Source organism: Calypte anna, chromosome 8 (assembly GCF_003957555.1).
Source record: "Calypte anna isolate BGI_N300 chromosome 8, bCalAnn1_v1.p, whole genome shotgun sequence".
Lineage (NCBI taxonomy): Eukaryota > Metazoa > Chordata > Aves > Apodiformes > Trochilidae > Calypte > Calypte anna.
The window spans coordinates 213,591-235,234 of NC_044254.1; the positions used below are offsets into that span (position 1 = coordinate 213,591).

General features: G+C 44.0%; 1 protein-coding gene across 1 annotated transcript in view; it reads right to left on the reverse strand.

Moving 5' to 3' along the window:
- ACBD6 (acyl-CoA binding domain containing 6) overlaps positions 1-21,644 on the reverse strand; it is a 77,590-nt gene that overhangs the window by 42,341 nt on the left and 13,605 nt on the right. Inside the window, exons 4-5 of the mRNA XM_030455681.1 lie at positions 12,103-12,185; positions 2,201-2,306 (exon numbers count right to left, since the gene is read on the reverse strand). Of these exons, the coding sequence (XP_030311541.1) occupies positions 2,201-2,306; positions 12,103-12,185 (189 nt within the window). The remainder of the gene's footprint in view (positions 1-2,200; positions 2,307-12,102; positions 12,186-21,644) is intronic.

Below are 21,644 nucleotides of genomic sequence, written 5' to 3' on the forward strand. Positions count from 1 at the left end.
AAGTTTATTATATTCAAACTGTTAGCAGGTATGTTGGCTCAAATGCTGTATATGGAGACCTTTCTTGCCTGGGGGGAGGAGACCACTTAATTTTTGAAAGTTGTCAAGTGCATCTACCTGTCACCCTTTCTGAAATCCTTTTGATTCAAGTAAGCTGGCTTGTCCCCATTTTACGTTTTTATTCCTGATTTCTTTTTTCCTTTTGAACTTATTTCACGTTTGCACAAAATGGAGGGAATAAAATTAAATACAGTACAACCCATGACACAGAAATAAAATCTAAACACCTTACAACCTCAGACAAGTTTTTATTGTACCAGGAAAGGCTGAGCCTAATGCCTTTGCAGTTTAGTATGAGACTACCTGGTGCCTCAGTAGATTTTGCTTCATGACAAGTTAACTGTTTGCATGTATCCCTGCTGCCATTTTAAATTTGTATGCATTTAAATCTAGGGTTGACAGTGTGACAGTTACATTCAGAGGGCTGGGAGAGGCATGGCAGGCTGTATTTGTAAAGTAACAGTAAAATAGCCAATAAAAATGATACAATTATGCTTGCATACACTTCACTCCATCGAGGACTCAGGATCAGTTATTTTCTGTCTAAAATGTGTTCTAAAACTCCAATCAACCTGCAAGATATTGGAAAATAAGCTGCCTTCTAGATTGTGAAGAACACTTTCAGACACTGAACAACACTCTTTCAGCTCTTTACATAACATGAAATAAATACTTTTCAGACTTTTCTTCCTGGATAGCTTTTTTAAGAATTTTTTCCCCACCAATTTTCCTCAAACCTAAGGAAGCAAACACTTGCCCAACCTTCTGCACACCCCTCAAAATAAACCAACCCAACAAGTGTTCTTACTTCCTGTTTGAGTATTGGCCAAATGAACCCAAAATCATCAAGGCTGGGAGAATTTAACTATGGGGGAACTCTTCACCAGTGGGAATCCTCCCACGAGCCCTCCGCAGGTAGCCTGGCTCTTCAGCTCCTGTCTGTGCTGAAGCAATTCCATATTCTACAAGAGCCATATGCTAGTACCCACCAGTTCAGAAATAGGTCTTAGACTTGTGGTAATTCCCAAAGAGGATGGCATTTGGCAACTTTCAGATCAGGCGATTTGGATTATTTTTTTAAAAATGTTTGCACATTTGCTGCTTGAACACAAAAGAAGATACGAGCTTCTGAGCCCTGCTAACCATGAAAGATCATCTTGCCATTAGAAATGAAGCACTACTAACCTGATGTTACTATACACTTATTTCAAGTGAGTGATCCCAAAATCAGCTTTGATTAATGAAAGGACTCCAGCCACGTTCTGTGGGACTGCCCTGGACATATACTTCTGTGAGTGGCAGAAGGAGGGAAGGAGCTCAGTAACAGCCCTGTTTCAGCAGCCATGTGGCACATGACAGTTTCAGTTCATTGAATTTATGATGTGAAATTCCAACCCTGCTCGTGAACGCCCTCCCTTCTCTTCTCTGAAAATTAATTCACACGAATTCCTGATTAATAATAAAAGGACCTGCCATCAGCATTCAGAGCCCCAGCCGGGGCTGTCATGGCTCAGAGGGCAGAAATCTGCTTAGAGCTACAGAAGAACCCAACTGAATTTGTGGCGTCTCAGTCTATGAATGTGTAAGCACTTCATCTGTTCACCAAAACAATGTGCTGGGAAGTAGCTCTGCATCCGATGGGCAGGAGCAGGGCTGGCTGGCAGCAGCAAGCATGGAAACCAAGGGGGTAAAGCTGGTACTGTGACATTTCCTGACGGATGAGCAGGAAATGGTCCACACCAGGTGTTTACTTTTACCAAGAAAAGGAACGATCCACAATTTTAAATGCTTATCTTTTTCTTGATGTTTGTAGCAATGTCCATATTATCTCCCTATGGAAAATGGTGTTTTGAGTCTGATGAACAGAGGAAGACTGAACGATCCAAACATAGAAAAAAAACCCAAACACACAGAAAGTTTCTGATATCCCAAAGCATCACAGTTAGTACATCCACACTACCTGAAATCCAATGGAAAGCTAATTTCAAACAGATTATCCCTGTTTCAATCAGTACATGGTTGCCCAGCTGTTGCAGTACCTTGCTGAAACAATCCTAAATGGAATTTTTAAAAGATGTGGCACTGAATTAATAAGTCAAACAGTTAAAAGATTGATAGCCTTTATCTTTTTTCTTCATACCTCCTCATCTGTGACATTCACATCCACTTTTTTTGATCGAATGGCTTTGGTTACATAGTCAATATTGTTTTCTCTGCAGTAATCAAAAATGTTCTTGTCTTCTTCCCTATTCAGGAAACAAAAAGAAGAATCATCGTGTTACTGCATAGGCCATACACACATTTCAGTAGTATCACTGGACAGAAACACAGGCCTAGTATTGCACATGCAGAGTAATAAATTTTTCCAAGGTAAGAGACAGAAGACCCTCGTTTCTTGGAAAACAAAGTGTTTTTTAATATTATGGCAGGACAGAAGTCAGGTTACTCCTGCACGCTGGCACAGAATGCCTGTACAGTTAGCCAGCAAACACAGTCAAGTCATGGAATAAAGCACTGCAGTCTCACAGAAGATAAAAGTCTTATGCTGCTCTTTTCCCTGCTATAAAGCCACTGTAGGTCAGTTCAAAGGCCCCCCCCAGTGCCCTCCAGCTCAGACAGTTGCTACTAACAGTGGCTTGGAGAAAAAAGCAGAAGAAACAGGACACGTGCACAGGTAACTGTCCCGGGTTAGATCTGCCCAGCTTTGGAAACTCAGTGGCTTAAAGATTTCTGTAGCTAGAGGCTGCATCCAGATTAGCATATTTATCTGTCATTTTCTCCAAGTTGTTCTTCCACCCTATTCTGCTTTTCAGTCCTTGACCTCTCTAAAGGACAAGCTCTACAACTTAGCATTCTGTGTGTGAGGGGGCTAAGAGTGGACAAGGACTTTATTGTGTGGCTTTAAGACAGATGCCTGACATTACTGACAATTACTCTCCAGTAAGTAATTGTTCAAGGATTTGTGAATCCCTGGATTCACCTTGGAATCTGACAACAGGGTTTAGGCTTTTTTTTTTTATTTACCAGCCTGTAGGTGACCTAGTTGCACTCCTCCTTTTTGGGCTGACAGTCTTAAAACAAAGCTTGATAGTGACCTCTGCTCAGAGCACCAGGCTGGTGTATGCAGAGGGACCAGCATGTGTCTGTGCCAGGACATCACACTGTGCTCCCGCAGCCCTGCTTGCAGGCAAAAAGACCAACAAGTTTTGGTGTCACAGGCACCTGAGTTACACCTATAGCTGATTCTAGGGCTAAAAGAAGTACCTTGGCTTCAAACACCTTAAAACGTGTCTTTTTGCCATCTAAAGAGAACCTCTAATGAAGTTACAACACTTCACAGATTCATAAATATTACAAAAGAGCTTTGTGTGAATGACTGGAGCTTTGTGCAGTTACCAAAGCAAACGTGAGGAATCTTAAGCACAGAACAAAGATATTTTTATTTTGTTGTGCAGCTTTCCACTCACACATCCATGTTGGTGTGCCAGTGGACAGTTATTTATTCCAACACAGCCAGTTTCCCTGTGGAATGGGGGCTATGCCATACCAGCACAAGGCACCTTTACAACAGTACCTTTAGGTATGGGTACACTGACACAAGTAAAAAGAAACCTTTGGTTCTCTAAAAGCAAACCAAAAGCCAACATAGTACCCTCTCTTCCTGGTTTCCAGATGAAAACTGTCACTCGAATTAACCTATCAGCATTACTACAGGACTTGGCAGCTTCACAAGAGTTAAACACAACGTAGTTGCCTCCCATGATGTCCCCAGTTTTCAATCAACTGAAGACAGGCTGGATGTTCAGCAGAAATTTGACCTGACAGCCTCACACAAAAATTCCTCAGACAAACAGGAGGTTGCTGGAGCAGGTCAGACCCATTTGAGTGCTGGTTCTGCTATGGGTCTTGGAGGCAGAAGAGAACAGCCTCCACAACAACACCAGACAGCATAAGGAGAACTGATTGCCTGGTGCTAAAAGGCAACAAACAGTTCCCCTCCCATTCATCTGCACTGCTCTTGAACCTCACAGGCTGAGGAACAGAGCAAGGAAAAGTAAAACCTAAACGTTATTTGCATTTGAGCAATGGCTTACAGGGAAAGTGATGTTCTTGGACCAGTAGTCCCAAGAAATATGAAAATACCAATGTCACCAAGACCTCTTCCGCTGCTCCCATCAGGACATACAGAGCTCCATGACACAACTTTGACTTCCTGTCTTGTTATTATACACCTGGCTTACTAAGTTACACTCTGTTCTTCAGGCCTCAAGCATCCATTTCCTACCTCAGTGCCAGTAAAATGTGGGGAAAAAAATGCTCTGGTATTCAGCTCCTGCAGTAAAGGGCTGATTTCTCCAAAGAAGTCCTCTGACCTCTCTCTCACATTGCTCCCTTAGTAGCACTGTTCTCCTGCACATCATCCCTTCTCTTTGCACACAAACAGTTGTTGCTCATAGCTGACTTGCACTTTGGTGAAGAGCTGGATGGTGCACAAGATTTCACATCCTGTGGTAGGCACAGGAACATTACAGAAGTCTTCCACTTTCTTAACCAGTCCCTCATGAACTTACTTGCTGGAGGTCTTGTCTGTACACTACACAAGCTCCAGGGAACTACATTGCTAAATGCTTTAGATGCAATTTGAAAACTGGAGAAAAAAGAAAAGGCAAAAGCTTATATTGCTTGAGACAGAACTTGACAGATTCATGATGGAGGTTATGAGACATGCCTGCCCCCACTAACAAGGGCTGATTTGATGTGCTGGGAAGTCCCTCTAGTCCTGCCTTGTTAGTCCAACCTCCCAAAAACCCGCTTGGCTGCTGAAAGCAGCCTTTTGGCTGAAGCTGCTATTCAGACAGCACTGTGCAGGAACTTGGTTCTTTCCCCACTTCACAGCTTCACACACTTACTACAGATCCCTTTCTTCCACAACACTACAGTAGAGCCCAGTCTCTCCTTGCTAGGAAAGCCCACAACCACTCTCCTGGGTGATTTTCTGTGTTGCAACCATGAGCTCAGGTTGTGCCCTCCTGGTCAGCCCAGGCAGTGGGATTTCCCTGTGCCACAGAGCCCTGCTGGACCTGGCACATGGGAGGGATGAAGAATTGCCTGTGGTCCCCAGGGAGCCTGCTGCAGGGGCTGCACCTCAACACTGGCACACCAAAACCAGATCATCTTTCTACTGCAGCCTCCAGACAAGGCTTCTAATCTTTTCCTGAGGATATCTGTGTCTAAGTGGGAAATGACCTGACACAGCTCTTTGGATATGATTTAGCTTTTCTGGAATAACCACCTCTGCAAATGCTGTATGTATCCCCCTTCCAAAAAACCACTTTTCTTTCAGAAGACTCCACAATGGAATTAATCCAGAATAGCCATTTCCTCACATGAAGATAAGGTTTTGGGAAATTTTGTCTTTCTACTCTGCATTTATTTCTCAAGCTTTAAACCATTCCTCTGCCCCTGATGCCCTCTTAAAAATTAGCATATATTATCTCCAACTTTTCTACAAATATTAACAAGAAGAAATGAGTCCTTTGCCAGATAGGTGTGAGGAAAGTCCATGCAGTTGTAACAAAGACACTCTACCTGCAAACTAAGTAGTCCTGTGAAGCTGCAGCCCAGGCAGTTTAAACAATCTGATCCAGTGGCATATCAAAACCAGAAAGGGAAACTGAGATAAGAGTTCAGAGGAGTTAAAACCAGATTTTTGGAGGGACCACATACTAGGGCAAATCCTTCACTTGAATGATGTGAATGGAATCAAGACAAGTTACTGTTAATTTGCTTATTTTGCATTTGAAGCCATACAGGACAAAGAAGAAACACAGCTCAAAAACCTGGCAACTCAGGTCCCTGTCCCCCTCTGCAACTTTATTTCTTGTGTATGTGCACATACTGAATAATCTCTCCATGGTAGTGGCTAGAAGAAAAAGGATGCAGCAATTTTATCAGAATTTGTAGTCCATATAAAACTGGTAAGAGTCTGACGCAAGGCCCAGAAACTGGTAGAAACAGCCTAAAACTAGACAGGAGCACACCAGTAATACAAAAGTAAGTAACACTGCAAAGAAATTACTCAGCTGGTCTTATGGCAGGGAGAGCCCATCACATTTCTACTGGAATTTTCAGAAAAATTCAACTTAAGTCGAGCATTCAAGACACAGACAGATGGGAAAGACCATGAAACTCAACCTGATGGAGACGTGCACAGTTATTTAATATCTGTAGATAAAAGAAAGACCTGGATACGAGTTGGTTTCCATGTCAGACTGTGATACCCAAGCACCAGCTCTCTTTTTTGAGCTAAAAAGGAATCTTCAAGTCAGGAACCCCTTGACAGTCAGCAAAGGCAGTGAATGTGTACTTCCTGGCCAGAAGGGTTTATCTGTCGTTCCCTCTCCCCCCAAAAAAACCCCAACATCAAACCCCCAAAGTTCATTTTTTCTGTTCTCCCTCATCCCCCATAAGAGATGCTAACTCTGATTTAATGTTGAGCTGAAGTATACCTGTTGCCTGCAGATAACACATGGGCAGTTCTCTCTACCCTTGAATAGAAAGACACAGAAGGAGCTAAACCAAGCCCAATCTTCCCAAGCTTGGAAGGCTTCACAAGCCTTCTTTCATGTCCAAAATGCACGTGTTGAGCCCAGTTTATAAATGGTTTGTGGAAAAGATCTGCCACTGGTTAACCAGCTTAACCAGCCCTCACTTCTTACATGCAGTGCTGCAAACCTCCTTGCTTTCGAAACAGCCACAGAGACTACCATTAAAAAGGAGCACAGAAGAGACCCAAAATTCAGATATTCTGTCCTCACACAGAGAGCATCTCCCAACTTTGCCCCATGCCCTTCCCCCCCCCTCGCAGGTTACCTCCAGCACAAAGCTCTGGGCAGAGGGCTGCCATCAGGTGCTACTTTGGGTATCCTCTCCCCTTTTTGTGGGGCTGGTCCGAGCCCTGTCCCAGTGGCCCTGGCTGCTGCTAACAGGTGGCTTCACCCCTCTACTTGGCACGGGGCTGCCGAGTGAGAGGGAGCGCGGCGGAGCGGAGCGAGGAGCCGAGAGATGCTCTCAAACACTCACTGTTTATGTCAAGGCCCTCGGCCTCCCAAGGGACCCATTTTCACATAATCTATAATTATCTCTTCGCTTTAATCGCCTCGTCACTTCTGAGGCTCTCCTGGGCACAGGAAGAGGAAAAGCTCATTAACTGAACCTTTTCTCCTCTCTCCAGCCACCCATAGCTTTTAATTGCTTGGTGTTGTTATTATCTATCAGTGCAACTGGGATCATTTTCATAAGAAAGGGTGGTGGGAGGGAGGGAGGCAGGAGCGGGTCCCTGAGGTATGCACCACAGACAAACCTTTGCTTTCTCAATTATTTATGCCAGCTGAGGTTTTACAAGCTGAATAAATCCATAACTCAAGTTTATTTTGCACCAGCAGGCCATCCCGGGGGAAGTGTTGCCCACTTGCCGCACACTGGCGTGCCGTCCCCCGGGAGCAGCCGGGACATAGCAGACATGTGTCAGCCAATTCCCCACCCACCACGCAGCCACTTCAGGAGATTAGCAGCAGCACCAGAGGGGAGGCAGCCATGAAAACCCAAACAGGAGCTGGGCAGAAGGATGAGCTCTCCCAAAGGGAAGGCAGGCCTGAGCCCAGCCGCCCCTTTGCACAACAAAGTAAAGCCCCACAGGTCAGCACTCTGGGGACATGAAAAAGAGGGGGGAGCAATAAACTTGGCAATCATCATGAAGTCAGGGGCTTGCCTGCTAAACATCACCAGAAGAGCCTCCATTTCTAAATGACGCTGACCTGAAAAAAAAACAAACCCCCCAGACCCCAGCTGCCTGGACCCGCAGGTGTTTTGTTTGAGACGCGGCACGGCTGAGCACGCTGGGGGCAGCTTGGGCTCTACACCACCAGGAAAGCTCTTCCACTGGGATTGCAGAGCCCAGCCTGGGCCTTGTTGGTTTGGGACTGCAGAGCCCAGGTTTGGGAGCAGCAGACATCCACGGCGCAGCCACCCAAGCGCACACAGAGCCTCATGGCAACCACGCCAACCCCACATCTCTGCAGTTTTGTGACCACTTCCATAGTTGGTGTTCCTCAAATAGGGGATGGAGGGAGAGAACAAAACCCCGACCGTGCTCTGGAGTGCTGGACTCGTCTCAAAACCCACTGCCACTGCTTTGAAGTGGCATCCTTGCTATGGATGCTGGAAACAGCTCTTTAAAATTCAGCAGCCTTTGTGCCTGACCACACGCAGTGACCTCTGGTATTTTCTGCCAAAACAGTTCATTTGTCTCGCACAACAACTAATCAATTCCTGAGGCCATCCATCATGGGGGCTCGCGCGAGCTGGGCTGGCAGCGGGGCCAGATGGCGGCTGTGTTAGTGGGATTAATACAATTCTGATAGATTACACAGCATCAGGAGGGCTCCCGAGCACGAGGGGTGCCCACTCCACACCTCCATCCTAAACACAGCCCTGCTCATCACTAGGGCCACTCCCAAGCACTAAGGGTGGAAGTTTCCATCAGGAAAGGGCTTCTCCAGCAGCCTTGGGCATGGCTGGAGTGCCAGGCACAGCTCAGATGTCTCCATGCCAGGTGGTGGGTGCTGTGCCCACCCTGGCACCCCGAGGCTGTGCCCGAGCAGCCCGTGCTAGAGGGCAGGATGGCTGCTCCAGTGGAAGAGGAACAGGACAAGGACATTTGGCAACACTATTTCACATCCTTGTCTGCCAAGTCAATGCTTTTGTTTGCTGAAAATGCTAATAAACTGCTTCCTCCTCGACCCGGTTAAAAAAAATTTAAAAATAGCTTTGAAGTTGAATTTCTGATACCATGGTATTTTGGGTATCTCCCTCAGTTTGTGCCTTAGATTAGATTTATATTGGTAACACACCAATCAACCTCATCTCACTGCTCATTTCCCAGGTTTGTGATACTGTAATTATAGCTATTTGATCATGAAAGACCTCAACTACTACTGCTCTTGTTCTGGTAATAAGACCAGAAATGAAATAAAAAGCTTGATGTAGCAGTAAAAAAAAAAAACAAACCCACCACTACACCCAGCCTGAAATCACAGATATTTTCTCAATCCCTCCCCTTCCCTTGGAGGGGAACCTCCAAGTCCCACCATCAGTCACCAGCACGCATTATTTTTATGTAATGCCCAAAGTGAGATAAGTGATTTGCAGAGAAACACAGAGGCAGAGCACTATGCTAATACATTCTGCAACTGTTCCCCATTAGTCACTGGGGGTACTTGAGCTCTTTATTGCCAGAGTTTATTAATGACTCCTAATTGATGACCAGTGCCCAGCACCCCAAAGTAAATAACTGCTACGCCTCATTAGCTCAAGAGACCTTCTCCTGATTTGAGGATTGATCTATGAACACACAAATTGCACTGATTTAACCAAATCTCCTTCTAAACTGATTTAATCAGATTGGTATAACCTGTTTCTATGGATGCTCTCGAATCTATTTGGAATCAGTGCAATGTACTTCTCTGAGCCAGACTAAACCATTTTTCTATCTTGTTCCCAGAGCAGAAACATTTGAGATAATTAGTGATATGGCAAAAATCAGCCCTGGCACCATGCCATTTCCTCCTGCTTCTGATCCACCTGACTTCAGGGTAAGGTATGTTAACTCCACTTCATCCAACATTTATAGATTTGCACCTTAAACCCCAACTAAAACTTAAACTCCACAAAGGGAATGTAAGCTCTATTTATGCATAATTTCAGACCTGCTGGATGAAAGCAACAGCATTGCTAATTTGCTTGGTGATTTACTGCTGATGGTAGATTAGTGCTTTACACTATTTAAAACAAAATCTTCTTCTTCCTCTTACACAGAGCAGCCTGGGGGAGGGTCACTCGTTTGATCAACTGTTCAAAAGCTTCTGGTAAGAATAAAATAAGTGAATCTGCTTAGGTGAACCTTCAAAACTCTGCACTTGCATTCTTGCCTGTGGCCTGGTGCAAGGCAAGGTTGCTGGGCTCCAGATAAATGACACAGCCTTCCCCTGCCTGTGCATCAGCAGAATCCTAAAGGGCATCCAGTAGGCTGTGTTTGGCAGAGTAATGGCTGCTCAGAAATTGCTTTCAGCACTCAGTCAGAATCCAGGGCTGATGAGGACTTGACATTTTAGTTCTTACTACACAAGGTTTGGGTTTTTTTTTTTTCTTATTCTGGGCTTCCTTAAAATGATCCTCTAACTAGAAAGTATTTATCCTATCAACAGCCATGAAAAGTGGTTTGATTTATATTCCAACTTCTGTGAGCTTGTTGGAAAGCTTCAGTAAGGCCCACCACAGACTCAATAACAGAGTCTGCATCAAAGTTCCTCAGATCTTAGGTTTCAAGGTAGCCTGCACACTGAACTTTCTGCACAGGACTTACTGGTGTTTCAGTTTATACTGGCTCAAGCTTTTAAATTTTCTTTCCCCTAAATGTTTCCAGTTTCTTTCTTTTTTTTTAAGCCTACATTGTACCTACAAAAACAGTGAGGTATTACTGAATGCTAACCTTATGTTCTTGTAAGTAACCACTCACAGCCTTAGAAAAGTCACCTTTCTGAAGTGAGTGCTTTTAATATCATAACAATTCACCCCATGCTCTGGGAAAAAAAACCAAAAACCCATGGAGATCTAGACTATCAAGCCAACCAGAGCAAAATCTGTTTTCCTATGTAGTGTGCTGTATTTCATAACTAGGAAGGGGCACAGGCAGTACCTCTGAAAGCACAGCAGGTAGTAAGCACAGCTCCTACACATCACTCAACACTGGGCAGCACTGATTCTAGAAAAACTTGAGCAGGATTTGAACCACAAGGTCAAACTGTGAGACCAAAGATGTTGGCTGAGACCTACACTGACATAGCAGGGAAGAAAAAGGAGCTTGTGGCTAGCAGAAGTGCTATTCCTCAAACAGCATGTTAAACCAAGGTCACACCTGACCGTGCTGGCTCCCTGTGCAAGGTAGAGAAGGCTACTCCTGGCCAAGTGTTCCATCTCACTATAAAGTGGATTGCAGTGCTGAGGGAAGTGCCCGCAGCGCAGAGCTGCGACCTCATTTGCTTACACAGAGCAGTTGTATCCACTTCCACCTCAGCTCCACTGCAAAGGGTTTGGAGCTTTGGAGCTCAAGATTTATTTTTCATTAGTTTGCGACAAGTCAAAAAATTGCTGTGCTAAGAGTTTTGACACTTCAGGAAAGTTCTCAGCAACCTTGGGAAGCTGTATGTTGAGAAAGCAGCGTTTATCTTTCAATTAAATGGGATCATACACACATAAACGGGTGACTGCAACATGACAGCAAACACTGCTCAGAAGTTTAGTCTTCCTTTGACTAAAAATCCTATTCTGAAACATCCTCCAGGCAATCATTTCAGCATTGGAGTTAATATTATACCCATGATGAGCAGTCTGGAACAGTTAAAAAACCCCAAACAACCAAAAAAACCCAAAACCAAACCCCAAACCCAGCTGTCCTTATTCAGTAGCTAATGCCACTTACTATTTGCACACAGTTTTTAAAAAGCAGTCATTCTAGTTCAGTAAATGCATTTCTACTATGCTAGCTGCAGAAGCTAGAAAAAATTAATTTCATATAAGGCATAAACTCTCCCTGAAGGCTAACACTGTCTAACATAAAAACCTTCACTGAACAACCCTTAATGAATGTATTGGTAAAGAAATAACTATGTGAAAAAAGGCAGTGTAAAGGCAGTGTCTGAATGGCTTTCTATTAAAAATCTCCAATATTGCCTTTTCTTAGTCATGTAACTAAAATATGGGAAGCCTTGCCCTTCCCCCACATCTCTGTGCTAGCAAAAGGTTACTACCTGGCAATGATACAGGCAGTTATTGATTTAAATGATTATGGACCTGAAAAGTTCTTTCCTGTCATTTATTATTCTGTTGTAGTTGCCACCACACTTGTGCAATATTAAAAAAAAGCTTAACAAAGTGACATTACAAAAATAATGTTTTTAACTGAATTCTTTCATGGATAATCACCTGATTGTTTCTTCTTGATATAAAGAGCTGACAACTGGGCCTCCAAATGCAGTTTTGCTTTCCTTTGCCCTCTTCTCTGCCATCTGAAAGAAAAAAAGAAAAAAAAAAAAAAAAAAAGAAAGAAAAAAGAAGAAAAGAAAAAAAGAAAAAAAAGATTGGTCCAGCATCCTGGCTCCCATGCCTTTCCAGCCTGTGCCACCCCTCTGCCATCTCGCACCCCTTCCCCTGCTCCAGAGATGGGATCAGCCATCTGGAAGCCTCCTTCACAGCAGATGGTACCCCATAACCCCTCTCCATCCAAGGCAGCTGGATGGACCTCTCAGCAAGCTCTGGATCAATGCTGCTCTGAAGGTGGCCCAGGAGGGTCACCCAAAAGGTGTCTGTGGCAGCCTCACTGTCCCACTCAGGACCCAAAGCATTGCCTGCACAGCACTCCCAGACCCGGCCCCTCAGGACCCAAAATCTGAGCCTCTGTGAGGCAGCATAATGTTATGTTACTAGATTGCAAAGCTTGCCTTTCTAAATCTATTTAATATAGATTTAAAATTAAATTTTATAATGGGCAGCATTTCCAAATGATTTACTCCCAGGAACTCTAGGATTCGGAATGATTCCCACCGTAATAGAAATGAACAATTAGAATAATGATTGATCGATATGGAGCTCTAGGCCTACTTTTTCAAACAAAAAAACCCACAGACAACCCCACCACCCTGCAGCCTGGGATCTTCAATTGTTTTGACTTCATGTAGATGCCAGACATTCAGAAAGGGCTAAGTGCCTGTGGTCTGAGAGCCTGACCCTGTTCCAAGGGATGCAGGCACCAGAATCCCAGCTCTCACAGAGCATACAGTATCTCAGTATCACAGGGATATGCAGTTAAAACTGGTGTGCAGTTTGCAGCAGTAATCCCTTATAAAACCAGCCCATTAATTGCAACATGCTCTTGTCAGTGCACAGCTCTGTGGACTCTCATAAGGAGATTATCACACCCAGGGTGAATAAAACCAGCAGCAAAAGGACAACTGTCCCAGCCTCGCAGTCTCTCACAGCTATCTGCCCATCTTTGATATTGAGGGACAGTGGAGATTCAACCAGTACCAAAAATTTAAAAAATTCTTTAATTTATATTCTGTCTTCCCACTACCATTTTTGATTGTTAGTTTTTAAAGTCAGAAACAAGACCTGAGAAAATATATTTCATCTTCCTAGAGACAGAAATAGTAAAAAAAAGTCTCCTAGGTTAAGTTCACTTCTATGCACAAGCAATGCATTTCTACCAAAGATTAATCACATTGACTGAGTACATGTAAAGTCATGGGGAAACTTAGCAATAAAGGCTTTCCCAAAAATGCTCAGGCAAAAACTTCTCTGCCTTTTAACCCACATATAGGTTACTTTAGGGACTGTTTATCTCATCTCTTTCACACAGAAAACTCAATATTCAGTTTTTGAATGCTGAACCGAGCTTACCCCATCAGAGTCCTTGATATGTAGAACAAGTTTATAAAACATTTAGAGAAAAAGTCTCTGCTACCCTCTGGGGATCTAATGCGTGCCTCCAGCCTGCAAAGCCATGAGAGGCAGCACTGAGGTTCTACATCCATCATCACTGGACTTCCCAGGGGGATCAGTCGAGGCTCCCAGGAGTGCTTCTCCCCAGAAATGTTAAGTCTACCTTGACGCAGATTTCAACTTGTTCCTTCCCAGCTGCCCTTGACAACTTGCCCATGCCACAGGCTCATCTGCCTGCTTCCAATACACTTCCAAATACTGCCAGAACTGAGTACAACCTACCGGGTGAGGGACAAAGCATTGGCTACTTCCAAACCACATCACAGCTACTGCACCCAGAGGAAGCAGTGTTTTTATTTGTGGTTCCCATGAGCTGATGAGATGAGTAACACACAGATGCACTTCCCTTCTAAAGTCTCAACATTTCTACAGCAGAAAAGGTCTTCTAGGGCTGGAAAGATAGAAGAAATGCTACATATGCATAGGTGATGACCAGGGTATTTAAAGCTTGCAAACCACAATGAAATTAAAAACTGAGACCACACATTCTTTCTCCTCCTTTAAAAAAGGCACTAAATTAACTATGTGGCTCTCCATTAAGCCAGCTCAATTTCTTCCACTGCTGGCAGTGCTGTCCAAAAGCACTGCAGATACACAGGTAACTAATGATAGTTAAGAACTAACATGATCCCAGGCTTCCATAATTTGCAACCTGAATCCAGCAGAGATGACAGCAGCACTACCTGCAGCCAGGACCATGTGAGATGCTGTAAAAAGGGCAAAATTATCGTGGGCTCCATGAGTGTGAGGAAGTTGCCTTCAAACTGCCAGTTAAAAAACTGCGTAAAGAAAGGGGAATTTGTGACAGCACAGGAAAAAACCTTAAAGGACAGGGCTTGAGTGCCAAAGCACAGGCTGTGGAACACAAGAGATCTTACTGAGGGGATAAAGAAACATAAGGGATGCCTTAAGAGGCAGTGGAATTTCTTGTGTTCTCCCCTAACTCCTGCCCATTGAATCTTTGCTGCTCGTGTACAATAAAGGCTGATGTCAAAGTCACGATTACTCTTGACAGTGAACTTTGGTAGGAGGGTCTGGTTTACCAAAGCTGGCATAAATCATGAGTGAATATGTGCTTCAGTATGCAGCAAGTGCATTCATTAAAAGACATTATCAACTCCCTTGACTCCCCACATGTACAGGGAAGCCCACTAAGCCCAGAACCACCCTTCTCAAATGTCACCAGGAATGCCAGGAGAAAAGCTGTGCTCCCGCTGAGCAGAGAGGAGAGCATCCTCATCCCTGCCTCAGTGCACTGGATTTGTCAATAAAAGACTGGCTCAACTCAAGGTACAATCACATCTCGACTGCCTGTCACTGGCAATGCTGCTCCAGACAGCCTCAAAGCCTGACAACTACTTTCTGAGCAAAATGGAAATAGAGGGACTAATATTTGCTAACATCATTAATTCTTTTTTTCTCCACTCTCCCTTCTTCCTTTATCCACGATGTCAAGATGTATACCTTTAAATTGTTGTCAGCCATAAAACAGACGTTGTGTTCCAGTTCAGAGGTTAACATACAATGACAGACACATTAAAAAACCCTGTCCAATGCCTCACTGACAGTTCCAGCTCCATCTTCTCTTCAACGAGATAGTAGTTCAAACTCACTTATAAGCCTTAACAACATTAGTGTCTAATCATGATTGAAAAATAAAGGAGAAAGAGAAGATACTTTTATCATACTAAGCATTATGAAAATAAAAAACAACTAGAGACAAACATTTTCATTGTGCAGGTTCCGAGTTCACCTTCTGTTTTGGTCTTAGAAGTCTCCCATGATCACAGCATGATTCGGTACTCTTCCTGCATTTTGGAGAGCAGTCTGAAAGTTATCATTTGTTTCCTTTCGTTTGGTGGGCCATCCTGTTGCTATATCCCTGAACACAGGACAGGGATTTGTTATTTTCCGGAGGCCAAACTTTGTTCCAGTCTACACACACCAAGCTACAAGATGGCACTTCTATTTAACAAGACGGCGCTTCTAAGGGCCCTTCCAACAACTCCCTTCAAACTCATTACAGAACTCATTAGAGATGCAAGTGAACTCACCACTGGTGATAAGCAGGGACTGAACTGACCCAGTGGTACACAGCTATTTTACAGGCAGAGGCAGGGGAATGAATCTGACAGAAAGGAAGGTACAGAGGAATTACACAGAGATACAACATAGCATCATCAGGAACACCACAAGTTTCAGTAAAACCTCTTAAAAAAACAAATACCATAACTTGGAGTTAACAGAAGAGGTAGATCCTAGGCATGGGTTAAATGTAGAGCACCCCAGTTTTATCCAGAGCAAAATGAGAACTTTGCCTGGCTAGTTTTGCATGTCTAGACACCCAGCAGACAGCAAGAGCTGTTTGGCAAGACACGTGGCTGTCATCCACCCAGTCCCCTCACATCTATCTCACTCTGTTTTTTCTTCACACCCAAAAGCTTTGAGTAGCTTCACATAGAGGTACGTTTAAGAAAAAGAGAAAGCTGTTATCAAAAGAGTTCCTCAGATCAAAATACTTGGCTTTGAAGTTACACTGGCAAAACAGTCAAGTTCTTCATCACACATCTTGAAAACAAAAATGTGAGATTACTTAAATGAGAACTACGTTTCAGGATCTCACACCTGAGCCACTGCAGTGCAAGGAAGAAGTTACCTCCAGTTATATTCAGAGGCTACTTACTGTTTTCTTCTCTTTCTCAAAGCCTGAATGCAACTAGTGCCTGAGCAACAGCTGTATCTGGCTTTACAGGATGGAGACACAAAATGCTCCCAACAAAATTACCACAATCAAAGCTTCCTGTTCCTGCAGGAGTGAGTAATATACATAATATTCCCATCTGAATTTGCCCTGCATAATTCACCTGGCTGCAGCTGCCCTGTTCCTTCAGGCAGAGGTGTCTGCAGCACAGCAGCTCCCTGGCCTCCCTGCACAGGCACTCACCTTACCTTGCTCCCTACCTGTTTGCAGAAAGGTACCTACAGACCAGCAGAGCAGTGAAAACCTCTGCCTAACAGGGATGTGGCAGCCTTTGGCAGCCACCAAAATCTGCCTTGGGCTCACAGGGTGCCTGCAGGGCTTAGGTGTGCAACCAAGGGTCCTGAGCCACCAAGCCTGGAGGAGTCGCAAGCGCTGATGTTTAGAGAGGTCTGCTTGGCAGGGGCAGGAAAAACCCTGGCCCAGGTCCCACCTTCTAAACTGCACCTAGGAGGTGACCAACATCTTCCATCTCAGCTGCCAAGACAGGACAGGTGGCATCTGGAACCCCATCAGGCTCAGGCCAGATACCAGTAAGCCCCTGAAGTGTCCTGATTGACTTGTAATTAAGCTGGTAGAGTCTCAGGTGACAAATTTTACAGAAGACTCTTTAGGGAGTTAACCCACCAGTACACCTCAAAGATTGCTCTGCTGGCCATCACCTCCCCTTAATGCTCTGGATTAACATTTCTGAACACAATTTGAGGAGTGAAGAGTATTAGGGAGGCAACAAGAAAATGTAAAGTCTCCTAAAGTTTCAGGCACTCAACCCCCTCCTCTTCCTCTGTGCCACGGCCCAGCCATTCCCCTGGGAAGGGAACCTGGGCAGACACTAATTGTATTTGACAGCAGCAATTACATGGAAGGCTGGGGATTAGAAGCTCGTTAATTGTGCGTGCCATAATTGCTGCCGTCTTTGCCTTCACTAGTTAAGGCCAGTGCCAGGATAACCAAGGGGAGGAGGGTGCTCAGCACCCCAAATGCAGGTGGTCCAAAGACAGGGAGATGCCCCTTGTCTCCCAGCACTGCAGGAGGCTCCTGACCCCGGGACAATGCCAGAGGGTCCTCCCGTAGGGAGGCCAATGAAGCATGAAATGAGGACAAACAATGTCCTCTTCCACGGGTATTTTCCCCCTGTATCTTTGACTTTACAGCTTGCTGAACTTCACCTGCAGCACTAACACTAGGTAAACACTAACCCTTCAGAGGCAATGCTGCTAAAGGAAATAATTTTTTTCCATGCTCTGTAAAATTAGGCACTGTGTTAAGCACTCGAGCAGGACTCATAAAACCCTCCAAATAAATTCTGAATAAATCACACGAGCTCAGCACTTGGTACAACTCTCACAGAGAAGCAGAGGCCAGATACACCCCAATGCGTGGGATGTGTAGCTGAGCACCCCTCTCACAACAACCTGCCCGGGTCCCAGCAGCAGCTCAGGGACAGCCTGTGTGGCACTCAGCCCACGGAGGATCTGTACAACCTGAGCAAACCACCCAAATGGCAGTACCCTCTGCAGGACAGTGGGGAGTGGGTTGTTTCTTTTGTTTTAAATACTGAAGGGACAGTAAATATTCCATTAATGGCTACATGAAGTTTTCTGGTTCTTTTACACCTCATCACAGAATTTTTTTCTTAAAATACATGGTCTGAGACAGGGAAAATATTTTACGGATTACATGCAAAATGTAAAAACAAGGATACTATAATTAATGTTGTAGTTAAACAGTGCTGTGATCAAAACCAAGGCCTTTGAGATTACTCACTTAACTTATAGTGAGTTAATTAATAACTGCATCATAATCACAGATGGAAATGAGTAGTAAGGACAGTCAGGGGAGGGGAAATAAACATAAAATGCTTAACAATTTTGAGCAGGTTTTATGGTTGCTAATAGCTGTGATTTCATGACTCACTGTATACATTAACATGTGCAGGAATGAAATAATATACTTAATCAAAAAGACTAATGCAGTGGCTTCCAGTCTTTGAATTGTGAAGCTTTTTTTTTTTTACTGCTTTTTTTTGCTATTTTTTTAATGGAAAAACAGACATGGAGGTGGCAAACACAAGACCCCCAGCAGACTATCCCTTCATCAGGTACTTTTCATAGATTCCACAGCAAGATGCAGAGTCCTGGTGCCTGCAGACCACAGGGTGAATGTTTGCACCCTCCCAGCATGCAGAAATTAGGAGCTTTTGGGAGGGCAACACAGAGCACTGCATCGTCAGTCCTGGAAGCAATCCATCACTTCTGTCACATCACCCAGATAAAAACCCACAAACACCCAGGCAGAGGGGGACAAATCTAAGGATACAAACACAGCCTGCACTGTAATTGCTGTTCTTTGTCAATCTAGTAAAAAACACTCACATGGGTTAACACAGACATTTGTATGAGCAAAATATATATTCTGAGCCAAACTGGAAACATTGAAAGGCTACACAGCTTGGGATGAAATGTGTTCTGAAGCTTGAAAACTAAAGGCAACCCTAACTCTTGTGAAATAAAGGACATCAGCCCCCCACACCCAGCCTGCCTGTTGACATATTCATCCCCTGCTTGCTGGAGCTGGGGCAGACAGCAGCACAGCAGCAGCAGAGACCAATTCCCCCCCTCACCAAAGGAATGGCTCCAAGGCTGCTGAAATTTGTTTCCTCCATCAGATCTGGGTCGTGAAAGTAGAGGGAGGATTTATGAGCTCTGCAGACAGGGAAATGGCAGAATGAAGTGATCTTCACTGCTCCCTGTCCCCACAGACTCAGGCAAGGGAATGATCAGAACATCCCATCAGAACAGAAGGTTTCTGAAGTTTTGGTGTAACCCTTCTGAACAGCCGTTAGTGCTGTACACTGCCATTGTCTGAGCCTTTCCTTGCCTTTGGGCTGGTTGGTTCAGCTTGAAATACTCAGAGGATGCTCTAGAGACATTTAAGGAGTGCCATCTTTTCTTACAATAGAGAGAACTGGCTGCTGTAGTGCCCAGGATCTAAGTACTACACAGTACCTGCTCTTTCAAAGGATAATTCTTTTTTCACTTTAAGGGACAAAAAAACATATACAAGAGATTAACTAATGTGTGAGCTAACATCCAAACAGAACACTAATCTCCAGTAATTACACTCAATACCTGCTTGATACTTCGTATAAAGAACAAAGTAAACATAACTACTTAACCTTTTTCCAACATGAAAAGCTGTATTTTCAGTATGGAAACAACCTAATTATTCTCTAGCTTATGTTATACACAAAACAACTGCAGCTATTTTCTCCTAACTAAAAGCACAGGGCTTTTCTAATCAACACATACTCTCTTTTATACCGTCCCCTGTACACAGCCATGTGAAGAGCAGGGTACATGGGCCCTTCCTGTGGCTGAGTATCATCAAGTAAAATGTCTACAACTCCAAATTCAAGGCACTATGTACTCCACAGTAAGAGAAACCTGTAATGTCTGCCTATTTCTGAAATTTTTGTAACAGCTCAAACACAGCAAGTCAAAAGTTCTGCAACAGCTCCACTTACTTTGAAAAATGTGATTTTTTTTTATTTCTAGGTTACACCTCTCCCCATATAAAACAGTCAAGCTGCTATCACAGCTGAGTGGGTTGCTGGCCAAAACAAGAGTTTGATAAAAGCTGCCATGAGCTCCTGAGTGAGCAGTGGAGCAAGCCAAAGCCTCCCCCCCAGTGCCCACCACCTTACTTTACTATACAGGTCAATGAAAACCACACATGGCATTTAAAGCCCTTCCTTTCCTTACCAAGATTTGCCACCTTAAGGTAAAAATGGCAGAGAGCAACACCTGGTTGGACCTCAGCCACTTCAGTTTGAGGGCTGACATTTTAACAAATTTGACCTCTTACTTCTGGACATTTATTAAGGGGGAAAGAAAAAAGCAACCAGGTCCCTGCAACACAGAAGGCTCCGTGGTACGGTACCTTGCCTGATGCTGTAACATCTTGTCACCATCACATGCCATGTGTTTGATATATATATATACTATATGTATTTATGTTTTTCATTTTTGCCTCTGGTCTGACTAGCATGCAGTGTCTCAATCCACCAGGAATCACGATGCTGGAATGCCACATGCATCACCCTGCTGCAGCAGCATGCAGCACCAGCAAGGCAGAACTAGGTCTCTAATTATTCTTTTTTCTGAATACATTCCAGATAGGAAAAGATTCTTTGAATTAGTGCAAGATGAAAATTAATTCACTGACATATGCAAAAGGAAAAATATTGCAACTTTGCTTAAGTGTTGAGCCAGAATCACTGCATTGGTAGCTAAAAACAAGCCCCCCAGTTTCTTGCTTGCAATTCCAGAGTATCTGGAATTCTTAAGTATCTGCTTTGCCCAGTACACTAACAACAGAGCACATCATCACTGCTGCATCCCAGCTGGAAATATAGGGGAGAACATTGTTCCAAGGAAAACTTGGCCCGTCCAGGGCTAGTAGGACTGCATATTTAACACTTTGTTTTTAGTGAGGCTGGGCAGATTAAAGAGGGAGAGAAGAGGTATAAATCCCTGTCACAGTAGTTCCTTACTTTGAAGGAGGCTAGGCATACAAAAACATGGATAACCTCCGTACAAGGTTCCTGTGCAGCTTTCAACAAACGACTGCATCACTGGTTTGCTTTCTAAACTCCAACCTTTCTAAAATACAGGCTTTGCATCTTGGCACAGCTGTATTTCAATCAATCGCTTGAACGAGGATTGCAATGTCATAAATAAAAGGAGCTGAGACCATAAATTTCTGCGGAGATGTAAAATCAAAAGAGAACAATCTAACAGACTCCCAGGGGGTGGGAGGCTGACACATATTCCAGCTGTTTAGGTTTCTACTACAAGACACTTGTTCATTTTAACTTTTTCACTTCTGCACAGCTTGCCAGAACCACAATTCCAACACACTGAAAATCTCACTCTGGAGATGGCATTTTGATTTGTGGTCCACAATAAAATGCAGCAGAGGAGGAAAAATCCTATTGTTTATCAAGACGGCTGGTAAAAGGCAGCAGGGCAGAACAATCCTTCTGTGTGCCAACATCTAACCCCTCTTCAGGACATATACTAAATGGTCACATACCCCAGGGTGGTTCACAAAAAACTCCAAGTCTGCAGTTCACAAGACTGCCTAAACCCAGAGCACATCAGTCTTACATGCCCCAAAGCTAGAAGCCCAGGGTGGATCAGTTCTG